At 39.5% G+C, this 16,630-nt stretch overlaps 1 protein-coding gene across 1 annotated transcript in view; it reads left to right on the top strand.

Moving 5' to 3' along the window:
• ADGRL4 (adhesion G protein-coupled receptor L4) overlaps window positions 1-16,630 on the top strand; it is a 119,824-nt gene that overhangs the window by 69,946 nt on the left and 33,248 nt on the right. Inside the window, exons 4-10 of the mRNA XM_044432606.1 lie at window positions 3,940-4,095; window positions 5,997-6,067; window positions 7,218-7,397; window positions 7,485-7,668; window positions 11,282-11,395; window positions 14,626-14,819; window positions 16,324-16,500. Of these exons, the coding sequence (XP_044288541.1) occupies window positions 3,940-4,095; window positions 5,997-6,067; window positions 7,218-7,397; window positions 7,485-7,668; window positions 11,282-11,395; window positions 14,626-14,819; window positions 16,324-16,500 (1,076 nt within the window). The remainder of the gene's footprint in view (window positions 1-3,939; window positions 4,096-5,996; window positions 6,068-7,217; window positions 7,398-7,484; window positions 7,669-11,281; window positions 11,396-14,625; window positions 14,820-16,323; window positions 16,501-16,630) is intronic.

Raw genomic sequence — 16,630 nt, 5'->3', positions numbered from 1 at the left:
GACTTGGGAGAATGATCCCACGTGGGCTCAGGAAGAGAAGCCATTATGGGGCTGACATCTGCTTAGCAAGGACCGCTATTAGGGAACTTATCTATAGAATTGTAAGTCTTGTAGACAATTAGCATTAAAGGACTTTAGTTTTATTGCTCTAGAATGTGTGGAATGTTTACATACCAGGCTGCCCCTCACGACACAATGACTAACACCAGTGCTGACCGAGTGTGTGAACCTCCTCTCTTTCCTTGAACTCCCCCTCCCCCTCCCTTTTGGGGACAGACTGCAACATCATCTCCCCATCTGGGAGTCCATCTCATCTGATTGTTGGGTTCTGTCCATCCTAGACCACAGATATAAAATTGAGTTTGAAACTGTGCCTCCTGTCGGGGCAATCTGCTATACGACAGCCTCACCAGTTCTTCTGGAAGAAGTCACTGAGCTGCTTCATAAGGGAGCAATCTGAAGAGTTGCTCACTCTGAGGGACTGCATAGTTTCTACTTCTGGTACTTTACAGTACCGAAGAGGGATGGGGGTATCCGTCCCATCCTGGACTTGCATGGAGTTAACAAATTTATTAAAACAAATTCAGGATGACCATATTCCAGAATATTCTTCTGCTGCTTGGGAAAGACAATTGGTTCACATCCTTGGACTTCAAAGATGCCTATTTCCACATAAGCATCCACTCATCTCATAGGCGCTTCCAAAGATTCACTGTCAGTACCAAGGTCAATGAATTCAATGTTCTTCCTTTTGGCCTCGTTACCGCAGTGAGGGTGTTCATCAAATATATGGCCCTGGTTTGTGTGCACATCCAACTTCAGGGAGTGTAGGTTTACCCATACCTGGATGATTAGTTGTTCTAATAGCAGCCAAAAGGTCCTTCCTGGTCTCAATCTCCAGGAAGGACCTTTTGGCTGCTATTAGAACAACTTGCTCCTTACTCAACCAACTCAGACTCTGCATGAATACTGAGAAGTTGTGCTTCGTTCCTTCCCAGGTTATCAATTACATTGGAGTACAACTAGACTCAACTTTCACGTGGGCATACCTCCCTCCTGATTGGACTCAGACTTATGCAATGTGTGAACACCCTCATCTGAAAACGGACTGTCACAGTACTTTCCATCCAACAGGTTCTCAGTCATATGGCATCTATGGTTTCAGTGGTTTCAAATGCAAGGCTGTGGATGTGACTGCTCCAACTATGGTTCAACCACAGCTTCTGCCCAGAGCAAGACTCACCCTACTGACAGTTACAGTTTCTGTACTCAGTTCTATGAACTCTATCTTGGTGGACAACTGACACCAACCTGACTCAAAGCGTGCTGTTCGGATCTCCGGAACTGACCGTAACCCTTTTTATCAACACTTCCCTGATGGGATGGGGCACACACACATGTTATTTAGACTCAGAGCATCTGGACTGGCCACAAAGCCACAAAGCACATCAATTACCTAGAACTGCTGGTGGTCTCCAAGGCACTACCTAGCCCAACTAGACTTGCCTATCACTTCAAACGAACACTCTACAAGAACCGTTGCTGCCTTTTCCATCCTCCGTGAAGGCATTTCAGTACAGGACATATGCAAAGCTGCTACATGGTCAACCCCATGCACGTTCACAAGACATTATTGATTAGACGTCAGAGCCAGACAGGACTGCTCCTTCAGCTGCGCCATCTTACCCACACTTGCAGAATGCAGAAGTAGGAGATAGGAATGGCGAGGAGAGATGAAAGAAGGGTTTGGGTTTGGGTTTTTTTAATCATTTGTGGGGGGGATAGCATTGAGTGAAGAAAGGTGGGGAAGAAGAGGAAGTAGAAGTGAAAAGGAGTAGAGAAACGGAAAATTATGGGAAAAGAGGCAAAAGTAGAAGTAAGAAGTCAATTAAGGGCCAATACAATGCAAAAGGGTACAATACAAGGCAAGAATTGAAAGCAAGCAAAGGAGCCCGAGGCACAGCGAACGCAGTCACAAGTTGACTGGCGATTGGGTGGGGACTCCACTCATTTATACCAGGGGAAGGGGGGTGCGGAGTTCCTACCAAAAACCATTGAAGCTATGAAATCTTCCCAGCAACAGGCACTGCGCAGGCATAGCACCCTTATATGTGTGATGCACTGATGACCACTCAAAGAACAACAGTTACAGGTAAGCAACCTGCCTTTTGTGCAGGATTAGGGATGGCATGGTGTTTTTTGGGCTCTGGAGTTAATGAAAATCATGAGCAGATTGTTGATGAAAAGGTGGCAGCCTCTGTTAAAAGACACCAGTTAAAAAGACTGATGTCTTCATGCTATGTTCCTTATTAGTTTACTAAAGGAGTGAGTCCTAAGATCTCCTAGTAACTGCAAGGCTACTGAGTTCAGAAGGAAGAATCAAGTTTTTATTAAGGAAAATTATAATAATAATTAGGACAGTTCTAAATCTTGAGTGCCCAACTCAGAAGGCCCAAGTGGGCCTTCACTAACATGCCTGACTTGGTCTTGATTCTAGGTCTATGGCCTCATAGTTCTAAGTTTCTAACTCACTTCATATGGCTGCCTCAGCTTACTGGCTTTTTTATTCTCCTGTGGCATCTTTCTCCTAGAATTTATTGCATTGCTCAATTTACAAATGATCTAGCCCTTTTCAGATAAGCACTTCTACTTACAGGCATATATTTGTTCCAACCATCGTCTATTCCTGATTCATCATCCATCCTGATTCATTCATTCTTTCATTTACATTCTTGGACTCTCAATATCAAACTGAAATAGTCTTGTGCTTCTAACATTTATTGGTAATTTCTCTGTTGCCTTTATTGATACCACTTATTGGAAAGGTAAATAATATGGTACTCATTGCTGAATTACTCAAGTTTATACCACAATCTTAAAAAAATAACTGTCTTTCTACTAGTTTTATCTGAGATATTAAATGCCCCTTAGAAATAACATCAGTTAAAAGCCAGTTGAAAAATATTGCAGGCATCCCTCTTAATTATTCAAAGTGTTGGAGCTGACGAAAGATAAGAAATAAGGGAAACGAATGATGGAGACAACAGCCAGCACAATGTATTCTCATTGCGTTTACCTTTGTGAGAAGAAAAAGTTGAAGCACTACCCTCCTCTCTGAAGCAGTCCATACCAGTCTCTCTGACCCAGCACCCTCCAAATGTTTTGGACTGCACTCCCTGCATTCCTCAACATTTGCCAAGCTGGGTGGATTTCATGGAAGTTGAAACCCCAAATTTCTGGAGAACACCAGTTTAGAGAATTTTGTCTATACGGTTATGGATATTAAATGAGGTTTGGACTTCACAATGTTTGACACATTAAAGAAAACGCAGATTCTTCAGTCTTTTCAACAATTAGGGAATGATCTCATTTAGCTCAGTATGATGTGAATTTTATTTTGCTATTATAATTAATGCATCACAGAGTCATTACATTAAAAATACTTTTAAGAATAAGATTTCATTCTTTGTGTTTGCACACTCAAAGCATAAGCTCAGCTTGAGGGATTGATTTTAAACAGGGGCCTACTAGAGCTCTTAGCTGAATGTCTCATTTTGAGGCTAGAACACTTCTTTAATAATAATGATTAAAAGTATACCTGACTATACACAGAATGCATTTATACAGAGTGCAGAGAAAAACTGCAGGTAGCCTGAACACAGTCAAGATGGGTTCATGCTTGAGCCATACCCTGATCTCCATCTCTGCTTTGAAAGTTACAAGCTGCTCTTGCTACCTTGAAATTTTTCCTGCATGGTGTTATGACAGTTAAGCATGCTTCCATTACATGCGATGAATAGTTTATAACACTTTAAAACATGTCCACCTACAGACTCTTGAAATCTTGACATGAAATTGCCTGCCGTATGTCGGGCTGCTATGAGTAAAGGTGTTAGCATGTAAATCTGTTTTTACCCCATTTTCTCACAATATTTGCAGATATAGATGAGTGCAATGAACCAGTAACTGCTACCTGTGGAGACCATGCGAAATGTGAAAATGTGTATGGAGACTATAACTGCTCCTGTAAGGCAGGTTATCGACCATCCACAGGAAAATTGCAGTTCAAGGCAAGGGATGGCACTTTCTGCCAAGGTAAATGATATTATAGTTTGTGTGTTACCATATCTTCTGAGAGGCCCACAGTGCCTTCCATGAATCTTCTGTTAGATTAATCAGCTGGATATGAAAAAGTAGAAAGACTGAATTCATAGATCGTTTAAAGAAGGAGAAGAAAAATAGAAGCAACTGTGTTGTATTATAACCTAAAGGTATTATTTTCTCTTATTCTGTGCCAATCACTACTTCAGAAGGCAAATACATGATGTAAGTGGACATAGCCTGTTATAATCAATAAACCTTTATATCCCAGAATTCTGTTGTACATGGACAAAAGTCAAATTTTCCCTTCCATTTGATTATTTAGAACAGTGAAATCATATTTGCTTGTCATTTGCTTATATATTTTACCCTCATTTTTCACCAAATCACCATAGATATGCCTTTATACTTTTGCCCACTAGTTATTTGGTCTGTACTGGCTACTGGATGAAATATGTGTTCACCACACATTTAGCTCTGCCTCAGTAACATCTGTTAGAAATTATTTCATGCTGTGACATAACAATTCCTGTATCTCTCCTTAGATCTTCACTCAACATAACTGCCTGTTGCTGATTGGGTAGAGCAAAGCATAATGTTGCAACATGGATAAGACCCACTGCAGTAAAAGGAGAGAAGCAACTACATGTTTAATTTTCATATGGGTCAGCTAAACCTTTAGTGTAATGTTTAGTCTGATCTACAGACACATTTCTTTAAATGTGCAAGACATAGACAACCAATTAAAGTCTCTTCACACACAAGCAGAATACAAATCAATGCCTGTCACATCATTAAAATATATGTTATAATAAATGTGTTCCTTTTAATCTATTAAGCTATTACAGCTGCTAAAGCCTTCTTTACCATCCTTTGAGTGTCAGTGCCATCTCAGACATGCTACCATCATGAGCAGGACTAGGAGGAGGGTGTCTTCTGAAAAATGGGCTTCCCTCTGTGAATTTGTTGTAAATTTATACATTCAAAATAATTGTGTTTTTTAAAATGGTACTTGATTGTCTTTTAATTAATAAGGTGACTTTCATATATTGAGCAAACTGATTTCTGACTAAATGTTATAGCTAACACATATACTTTAAAAACTGAAAGACAATGCGCTTTTTTTAAAAACAAAACTAAACCGCGTGCCTGCTGGTGGGAAATTGAGAAATGAGGACAGTGGCCAGTGTTCCCAAGAAATCTGTTTCATGTCATCAGTGTTCAAATCCATTCATCTGTGGAGCATAATTCCCAGCAGATGGGACATTCATGCTCACCAGAGCTGGCCCAAATTATTCTGCTGCATGAGGCAACCAGCAAGGAGGTGCTCCTTCCCATTCCATAACTGACTGAACTGGCAATTGAAAAGCTGAGTGAACTGGCAACTGAATCTTTCTGCAGCTCTGGAAATGGGACAGTGTCCCTCACCATTCCTGAAGGCAATGGTGCACAGATCCCTCCCCGCACTTCTTCTGCCACTACCAGCAATGGGTAACATTTTCTAAAGCAGGCCTGGAATGCACTTTCTGTTTCATACATGTCCCTTGGGCCCTTGTCCTCTTCGGCCAACTTATTTTTAGTCTACCATTCAGAACTAGACATGAAACTAGGTATGTGTTCAGACATTCAGAGCACCACATGTATATCCAATCTAAATTGAAAAGAAACAAAATGCAGGGTTTTACAAAGGAGTAGGGAGATATTCCTGAAATTGAAAATGGGGTAAGGTGGACCCATCTAATAAGTTGGGGATCAGCTACTAAGGCAACATGGCTGGCTGCGGTAGGTCAACCCTAGAAGTAGCCAGCTTAGAGAAAGCTGCACTAAATGGTTATTAGCTGTGTGCAATGACAATGTTAGTGTATCCTAATCAGATTCCTTTTAAATTTCAACAGAAATTCCAACAGCAAAATGTGAACTGAATAATGAATGTATTGCTGAAAATATTAACAGAACTTTAGCTAAGGTAAGTAAACTGTGTATAGATTAATCATGAATGAGTTTCATTCCCCCCTCTCCTGAAATGTTATTTATAATGATTCTGCGCCTACTCTACTGCTGCAGTGGCATCACATGCCATTCTGCCTTATATGCTGTAGGTCATCTGCAATCCTATTAAAGACATTTATTACAATATTTCAGAGTCATTGACCAGAATGGAATGACTTGGATTTGAAGTGGCCAACAGGCCTTGAAAACATTTAATAGGCACCTGCTTCATAGTTCTGTGATGAAGTAGAGAGCTAATATTTGGAGAAGTTGGGGGCACTTTTGCATCCGCATGCAGCATGCAAAGAAGAAACTCAGAGGGATGGTTAAGATGGTTGCCAGGGTTACTGTAGTCAAAGACTCTGAGACTCTACACTGTTGCATCCTATAAAAACTGTTGGTTTTCTGAATATGAAACTGGGACCTATCCTTTTGGAAAGCTATAGAACATCTTTGAACTGTATTATAACTGCTTCTTTCTAATCATTCCCTTACTGCAAAAAAAAGTTTAAGAAGCTTCCAGTGCATTTGTGGGCTTCACTGGTACAATTATTTTTTGATCTATGTTTCTGTTCCTATGCCAAAACCAGCAACTGAGCACTTTTGGGACAATCCAAAACTAGTAGAAACATCAGATTATAGAAAGAGGCTGATGGCAGACGCCACGTGAAAGAACTGCACTGACCTGTTTCCTTCCAGAAATGAGCATCTCCACTTGCAACCCAACAATCAATGAAGCGAACCCCTGGTTTTTTTTCGGGTTCTGAACAGTGGATTGCTCACCATGGAGCTTTAAAAGAAAATCTGTTATCTGGGTTCAGATAACAAATTAGCACAATTTCAAAAAAACACCCACAGTTCAACAACAACCCATTAACAACCCTCAAGTGTAGGTTATTGTGTTATTGGAACCCAGCCAGTGACTTACCCAAAATTACCAGTAATCCTTAGCTGAGACTTGAATACAGGCCTTCTCACTCCACATCCAAGATTTATTCACTCTACTAGGTTTACCTGTACTCCTTCATGGAAAATTACAGCAGAATCTTGTTGACTCATATTTATAAATCTTCACTTGAGTTTGAATATTACAAATGCCATGCATAATGATTTAAACTTTCTTTCAGATTAGAAAAATAAAAGATCCCCTGGCTATATTACAAGAAATCAATATGAACACAGTAGGAGAAATTTCACCAGTCAATGTGATTTCCTACGTAGAAGCATTATATGAATCCTGTCCCTTGCTAAGCACCATAAATAATATGGTTCTTGACAATGAAATGCTCTCTAATCAAACTCTTTATGTAAGTGACTCAAGCCTTGGTATTAATTTTTTTGCCATTTATAAATTGCAGTATATTTCTCTTACAGAATTCTTTTTAATCTAACAGGAACTTGTTAATACTGTGAACAATTTTGTTCAGAAAGGCAGAACTGCAGTGTGGGAAGCTATCCCGTCAGATAACAGACGAAGAAGTCTCACTAAACTGATAGACACTGCAGAACAAACAGTCTCTCGTATATCGCAGAACTTCCAAGAGTTGACAGAAGTAGAGATCAATGCTAGTGATTTGGGTATGCAGAATAAAACAAATTATATTGCAGACTAATTGATGCTCTTGTTTACTTCCAGAACACAATGTTGACATTAGAAGTGCTAGTTTTTGTTTTTGCTTTTGCTTTCAACTTCATAAAATCTGATAGATGCAGATGATATCCCAGGGTGGTAAAAAAATAATATAGATGATGTCTTGTCTTTGAATATGGTTTACTTATATTTTCATGCATGCGTTGAAAAGGAATTGTCTGGACTTACCAGTGGCCAGACACCCATTTTTGACTCTGTCCAAATTATCAATCACCTCTGCATTTGACTGGACATACACGAATGGGCCTGAGGTTTACTATGGGTCACCAATGGAGAAAACAAATTTGCATCCCTTATACCATTGTGAAGCAACATTAACAACATGGGGCGGCATAGAAATTTTCTAAATAAATAAATAAACATTGTATGCAATCATGAGCTGTTTATCATAAGCTCTTGGTGACCCTAGCCCAGTCCTGCAATAGCGCTTGTAAATGGGGCTGTTTACTGGAGTTTTGTGAGTGTGAGATCCCTACACTTTCAAAGGGTTTCTTCACAGGCTGTATCACTTTCAGATGTGCTTACTTATTTTTAACAAATGTATATACCATTCACTCAGTTATGTTGGCTCTCTTAACAGTTTACAATCAACAAAATCCCAAACATAATACAATAAATTAAAACAAAGTAACAATCAATAATACATTCCAATTAAACAAAAGATAAAGCAAGCAAAACAATTTGCAACATAATTAAACAAGTTATTAAATAGAGAATCCCGGTAAAAACAAATATAAACTAAACTAAGAAGTAAAGACTAGGCTACAGAAGTTAATGACATGTCATCTAACCATTAACATGCTGAGCAAATAGAAATGTTTTTGCCTGACACCAGAACATGTACAGCTTCTGTGCCAAGTGTACTTCTCTGGGGAGCAAGTTCCATAAAACAGGCACCACTGCCGAAAAGGTTCCTCACTGAATAGCTGCCTTCTTCTGGAGATGTACCTCCAAAAAAGTTCTTAAAGCATGGGTAGCCACATATGGATGGAGATGTTCCTTCAGACACTCTAAGGAAGTTTAGGGCTTTATATGTTAACACAAGCACCCTGAAGTGGACCCAGACTGTGCTCAAAGCATGCCCATGCATGCATGTGATTTCTCAGACAGGGCAGAAGCCAACAGTACACTTATTTCTCTGTGTCATGCTGATTTTCTTAAGCCCCAGTGATTTTGATGCAAAAGCAATGCACACAGGTTGTGCAGTCTCAATTTAGTTCTTCTGAGGTAACCTGAAATGAAGGGAAACTCTCATTTCTGGAAGGAGACAAGTCAGCAGAGTGCACATAGAAGGGCTCCACCAATGTTTCTCTGTCCAAAAACAGGGCTTTAGGGTTTCCACTAGAAAGCACTAAATCTCCCTTGTGTGAATGATGGGTCCTGCTTCTGCAATGGAATCAAAAGAACCCACTCCTTGTCAGGGTAGAAGAGAATTAGCAACGAAGTGGGTAAGCACCATGTTGGATTCTGCCCATAGAGTTGTATCCAATGTGAGTCCTACTGAGAGTAGACCATAAACTAAAAAGGGCATTATTACTATTACATTATTATTATTATTATTATTATTATTATTATTATTATTATTATTATTATTTCTATACTGCCCATAACCAAAGTTATCTGGGCTGTTTACACCTATTGGGACAGTAGGTTGGGACTACAGCTATTGCAGTCCCAAGCCATGTAAAGCTTTATAGGTTAAGCCCAACTCCTTGGAGTGGGACTCGAAGCCTACAGGCAGCCAATGCAGGCAAACCAGAACTGATCTTATGTGTTGAGACCTTCAAGTCTCAGTTATCAATCTGGCTGCTGCATTCTGTACCAGCTGCAGCTTCTCAACCATCTTCAAGGGCACCACGTAGAGTGTGTTGCAGTAATCTAATTTAGAGATCACCAGAGCACAGATTATTGAAATCAGGCTACCCCTGTCCAGGTAGGGGCATAGCTGGTTGCAGAAGTAGGAGATCTTAAAGTACCATGCAGTAGCCCTTTTTCCTATGAGTCCCCAAGCCTCCTCACCAGTTCCACTCCTGGGTGCAGAGTGCCCTGGCCAGAGTCTTCTTAATTTAGATAAGCATTAGATATAATTCACTGAATACAACATGTTTTATATATGCACAGTCTTCACTGTTTAAAATGCCAGTAACTGAGATATAGTATTTGAACATATGAAATACTGTAGTTAACCGAGTTCCAATCCCCATTAGTTCAAGAGGAAATCTTGTAAATGAATTTGCAAAGCTCAATTTTCTCCATATTTCTCTATCAAATTCAACCTTTTTTCATGCAGTTCTGGAAGCTACATCCCATGTGTGGAGTCTATTCCCAAACAGGAGACATAGTGGCATTCCTGATGCATGGTAGGAGCCATTTGTGCGCACACTGTGCCAAGGAGTTAAGGCAGCTGCACATGTCATCTGACAAGCTTTTGCTGTGCTTGGAGACATGCTGGGTCTCTGCACTACATTGCCTACATTACCTTCTAAGACAGGGATGCCACTTTCATCAACTAGGGTTGATGGGAACTACACTCCAACAACTTCATCTTATATGTCATCATATGAACCCAGTGAGATAGGCCAGTACCAACATATTCTACAGAGAGGAATCTGAGATGAAGTTAAAGCAAAATGTTCAGTGCCACAGAGAGTAGCAATCTATCTAAATCCTAGACCATTCAAGTTGTAGCAATGTCTTTAATCAAACATCACCTGATGCTGTGCAAAAATATATCACTTATTTGTTTTTATAACTGCATAAACCAGATATTCCAGAACAGCAGGAATTACATCCTACATTTTGAAAAACGTGCTAAGCACTGATCCACAGATATCATTTTTTGTGTTCCATTTATTAAGCAAAATACAGTATAGCTAAATAATTCCAGCTCATTAGTCAAATTATTTAACAAAATGCCAGATTGACATTTCAATTTGTTATGCATAATTAAAAGACTGTACTACAAAGAAGAAACTTAAGAAGTCAGTGCTGTCCAATGTGGCTTTTGTCCTGGGTGGATGTGAAGTTCTTGGGTTGGTTTATTGCTTTGCTTTTATAATATCATTATAGGGCAGTGCTACAGTATTCCATGCCTTTTGTCTGTATTCACTTCACCCACAAATGTATTGTAAAATAAATAGTATCCTCTCGTGTTTTTAAAGGTTGCAATTGGTATTCTCTCTCAGAAATGTATTTTTAATAAAGTGGAAGCTCTTTGGAAAGTAGCTTCCATTATTCTATATGGAGCCTCATTTAATGCAAAACAAATTAGAGGCTGCATTTTGCCAAGGAAAGAATGAACAGGTACAAAAGGGAACTACAAGATGTATGCCTACTATGAATAACAAAGTCCTAGGATTTAGAGCATACATGGATCACATTAATGTGTGCCAGGAGGGAGTCTTCCCCACTGAAACGCTTTTGAAATCAGCAATAGCTGTGCAGGTCAATGTCACCTTTGCTGCAGAACTGCTAATCTGGGATGTAAGTGTTGTTTCCAGTGGGAAACCCTCCCCCACCTTTTTCCCTTTTCTTTTGCAGCTCTTAAAGTGTATGCCTTTGATATGCAACGCATGGACCTCATTCAACATGTGAAGATGGGTGGAGATATGATAAAGGTCTTTGCAAAGAAAAAGGAAGTATCTATTTCTAAAGGTTAGGACGCTAGTGTTAATAAGACATAGAACCAAGTCCAACAGCCCTGTCTGGAAGCCTTTTTCTACACAAAAGCCAGGACAGTAAATTCATCAACAATGGTTGGAACGCCAGCAAAGGGAACGCCAGCAAAGACACAAATGCCAATCTATTTTAGAAAAGACTTTCTAACATAGAAAGTAATGCTTCGGTACTCTTTTCAAGGTTTATTTCCACTTGCAATCAAGGGTGTACTGGAGAGGGCCCGGGGGGGGGGTCAGAGTGCCCCCACTTATTCTGGGGGGCCCTCAAAGGTGTTGCTGGATCCCCAAGGCCAGTGTCACTGTCCCTACTCCACTGGCTCCCATGAGTTTTGCTGGTTCATGGCTACTAGTTGCCATGTGTTGGAGTCCTGAATCTACTAGGTTACAAACAGAGGTGGTTTTCCTGAGAAGAAAGCCACCTGTCTGAAGAGGCCTGCCAGGCATGCACTTGTGTCTGCTGTGAAACTTTCCCACATGGCCAGCCTCTGCTCCTCAGCTTGCCTTTGCTGCCCGCCCCCCTGCATTCACACCACACATTTAGAACACTTTTATTCCATTCTGAACAGCCATCACTTCCCCAAAGCATCTTGGGGACTGTAGTTTGCCAAGGGTACTGGGTGACATTAGTGGACATCCACACAGAAAGGTACAGTTCCCAGACTGACTGATGAACCATTCTGGGAACTATACCTCTGTGAAGCAAACAGGTGTTTTCTAGCAATGCTTAGCCCCAGAATTATTTGGGAAAAATAATGACTAAAGTGAGATGAAACTATCATAACTGGAATATTCCCTGGAACCAATGGGGAAAATTAGCCATGGCTTCTGGTAGCCTTACGTTCCTCTTACCTCAGTTAGACTACTTGACACATGATTCAGTATGGATCCAAAAAGAGCACAATAAAAGATTATTGGAATTTGGAGAAACTGGAACCCCTAAACTATGGACTCTGCTCTCCCACATGTCTGCACACACAATGTCAGTGGTTGCAGAGGTCACAGAAAATTAAAAGAAACCAAACAGTGATTGTCCATTCAGCCTGCTGTTCTTGGGAGAATATACACGTTTCTACAAGTGTGGGCAATTAGTGCCTGAGTTTTCTTTTTCCCTGTTCCCCCCCCCCCCACCCCCGACCATTTCCCCCTTGTATGTTATATTTTTAGATAGTAAGCCTCTGGGCAGGAACTGCCTTATTAATTCCACATAAGCTACTCTAGGAGCTTTTTTGCTGGAAATAGGGGTATGAATGTAATTAAAAAAAACAATCATAAGAACTTCTAGAAGCTGTCATTGTTTCACCTCAAAAAAGAGATACTTTCATCTTGCATTCATTACTCAACAGAAATTCAAAGAAAATGACAAAGCTCATTCTTATTGTACAATAATAAGTTGCATAATCCTGAAAATAGGTGTGGCTTGGGGGGCAGTTTTGATGTGGCTTTGAGGTGAGTGCCTCACTCTCATGAATGTGTCATTATAGCACTGCTTGTAATAAAACTTTGCTCATATTATTTACTTGTCCAATAACAACATAAAATGAATACCCCAAAACAAAACTAGAATTCCTTTTTACAACATGGATTACCCCAAGCAAAATGCTTTCTGCCTTCCAGAGGTTGCTCCCACACTACTTCCAATTGACTTCTGCAACTTGCATTCAGATTGTTAGGATGAGTGTTATGCTTATCAGGCAATATAAGCTTTTGCATGTTTCACCAACAAGGTATGTGCTCTTGAGGTCCACCAGAATTAAATGGGCAGAAGGTGCAATTCCCTGGGAGCAGTGTGTTAGCAATCACAGAATAGTAGCAATGATTGCCTTATGAAGTGAGTATGAATCTGACTGATGATTGCATAACTGGCACTGGTTTATTCTTTATGTTTTAAGACTATCTAACTAATGTTGGTGTGTGGGTGTGCTTGTGTTCTGAGATGTACACCTCAAAACATAAAATACGATAAATACATCTTCAAAGACACATTAGTCATTGTGGATTAACTATGGTTCCCAAGCTTTAGAGTCTAGCCTACTCACTAAGCTGTTGGCAATTCTGACTTAGGGCAACTGAAGTTGTAAGCCAAAATACTTGGAAGGCCATGGATTATCATCCCTGGTTTGTTATTGTGTGTGTGCACTGGGGGTGGAGGTCTCCTCTTCCAATATCATTGTGAGGAGGAATCAGAAATGTTCACTTCCATTTTTCTCTCACCATGGTTTATAATTACGTCTAAACCTGCACAAACTGTATTAAGCCTTTTTCAAACAAGGCCACTTCAAAGCCCTTTTATGACATTGGCTTGTTCCCCCAAAAGTGTAATATTAGCCAGAGTTTCGGATTGGAACATAATGATCATCAATGGCTGGTTGACAACAGAAGCAAAAACCTCTGATCTCCTTGTAGCCAAGCCAGAGGAGGAAAGGACAGTGGGAGCTTGGCAGCCCAAGTCTCACATTTGAGTTGCTGAGCCATAGTTTAGTGTTACTAACACATCTCTATTTTGTGCTTACTCTGAAACAAGCATATTATTTATTGTTTTTTCCTACACTTCTTAGTCAATGTTTGATTAGTGCCCCTTCCTATCTCTGCAGAACACCCTAAATAAATGCATTTCAGACTTTAGTTCCAAAAGAGACGCAAAGATTTCAGTTCAGAGTCTAAATCCCTGGGAACACTCAAATGTCTACTCTTGGAAATACGCAAAGTTAAATCACAAATATAATAAAATAAATTGAATAAATGCTCCGTATTATTAGAGCATTTTTGTTATTATGTATGTTTTTAAAAGTAACTATAGTTATTCATTTGTCATTATGGGCTTGAAGCAAAGACATTGTGCATGAGTAAATACACTCTCATTTAGAGCATTACTCAGTGTATAAAAATGGTAAATTGCTGATAGGTATAGGTGAAAAAATATATGGGATCTGAAGCTTGTCCCTTCTTGCCTAAGTTATATTCTTACAACTCAGATCCCCTGAAAGATATACCGTCATCTGCTTAATTTTCCATGACGAATGTGCACTTTCAATATGCCTCACTGTCTCTAAACTATTTTTAAATTGGTGTTCGGCAAATATTTTGTATATTTTATGCAAGAGCAGTAATAGTGTTGATTGCTTTCCTGAAGGGCTTTTTTCCCTTCATTTTTTGTGTTTTGTTTTCGGCATAACCACCCACAACCCACTAAGCATGGTTTTTTTGTAGGCACTGTTGCAGTTGTGTTTCTGCGCTACAACAATATTGGTTCTCTGCTTTCATCATCACATAACTTCTCACTGAAAGAAAACGTAGAGCAAGCAGAGACAGTAAGTTCATCAGTTATAGCTGCCACAATCAGTTCCATTCCACACAAGTTCTCCTCAGCTGAGAAAATAACATTTACTTTAAAACATACACAGGTAAGCTTTCTTTTAATCATCCCTTGATTAAAAATAAGTCTGTAATTATCTTGTAAGGTGTAGCAACTGAATGTTCATTTGGTGGTTCACTCGTATCATGTGGTTACTGATATGGGTATAATAGAATTAGAAATAAAATTACAACCCTAAGTTCAGCACAGCAAGCACAAAAAACAGTGTGCTACTGCTGCAAAGTGTTGATAGGAATTGACAAGAATAATAACTGCACGGTTGTACTATGCATCCGTCAATAATTTGTTAATGAAACCTAAGTCTTACATCATACTGTTCATAATTTACAGAGTGTGCATCCATTTTGTTTATTATGCTACCTGAATAGGCCAAAATAGTAGTAGCAACAGTAATTTTGGAGAAGACTGGAAACGGTGCCGCATCTCTCTTCCTGTGCCATATAGTATCATGTATATATCACAGACCGTAGCTGAATGTAATACAAATGGCAGACATGGATGCAGGAGACTGATACTTGAATACCATTAACTGTTCTTGGCTAGGCAGCTCTCCCTCACCCTAGGCCACCAGCCAAGGGTGTGGTTTAGTTGGTACCTTGACCTAAAGTTCCATATAGAAATATAATAAATAAGTTGTATATTTGGTGTGAACTCTGGACTAAATATGGAAGAGTGCTTTCAGGAGGAAATGGGGAAATAGAACAGGAAAGGCAAGGCAAGACTAGAGAAACTCTCTGCAGAAAAGCTGACAGCTGAATGCAAGTATACTCTCCAGAAAAATTTATGAAACCTGGTGCCGCCCTGGTGTTTTGGACCACTGCTGCCAGAATCCCTGACCATTGCAGGAGACCGATAACAATTTAAGTCCAATATCAGACTGTGGTAGGCAATTACAGAGAAAGAGGAATTAGCAAAGACTGATAGAAACAAGGCCACTCCAAAAGGAAATAAGCAAAGAAACAAATTAATTGCAAAGACTTTCAAAATATATCATTGACTATCTGTGTGTAAAAGACAGAAAATAGATTTGAAAAGTATCTATTATGTCATTAGTTATATTTATATCCTGCCTTTGTCTGCAAGGCACTCGAGGCACTTAACCTATCCTTCCTCATTTCTGTTTTTCCTTACAACAAACCTATGAGGTAGGTAAGGTTTGTTGTCAAACAGCTCAAAGTCATTCAGTGACTGTCATGGCTGAGTGAGGACAAGATCTCAGATCATTCAAGTCCCAGTGCAACACTCTAAACCCTATACCACTGTGGCTTACTGAGAAATACACAAACAAATACTATTAGAAAAGTAAAGGAAATCAAGTGTGCCTTCTTTTGCCTCTCTTGTTTCATCATTCTGTTTGCTTTACTTTGTTTTAATCAAGGTGCTGTTCCTCTTATCTGAATTGAAAGCTATTAACATTTTGAGTTTGTGTATTATGAACCTGAAATAAATTACCTCAGATGATGTTAAAAAAAAAACCCTTTTGAGTGATTTTGTGCCATTTGACATCAATGAAACATTTTGCTTCTTTCAAGATTTTGGAAGGAAAACATACTAAGTGTGCATTTTGGAACTACTCAGAAGACACGATGGAAGGAAACTGGTCTACAGAAGGATGTGAGCGGACACATTCCAATAGCACTCACACTTCATGCAGATGTTACCATCTTACTCATTTTGCTGTTTTGATGTCCTCAAGTGACTCTCATGTTGTAAGTGCTTTTCAATATGATGTTTACTCATTTCATGTGATAGTTTAATTATTTAATTTGTGCCTTCAAGTTTTCCTAACATGAATCTCTTCTCCATAGAGTTTTACCTACTCAAGATGTGCTCAAAGTA

Source organism: Varanus komodoensis, unplaced genomic scaffold, assembly GCF_004798865.1.
Source record: "Varanus komodoensis strain SLA01 unplaced genomic scaffold, ASM479886v1 scaffold24, whole genome shotgun sequence".
NCBI lineage: Eukaryota > Metazoa > Chordata > Lepidosauria > Squamata > Varanidae > Varanus > Varanus komodoensis.
This window is presented reverse-complemented; position numbering and strand designations above follow the sequence as displayed.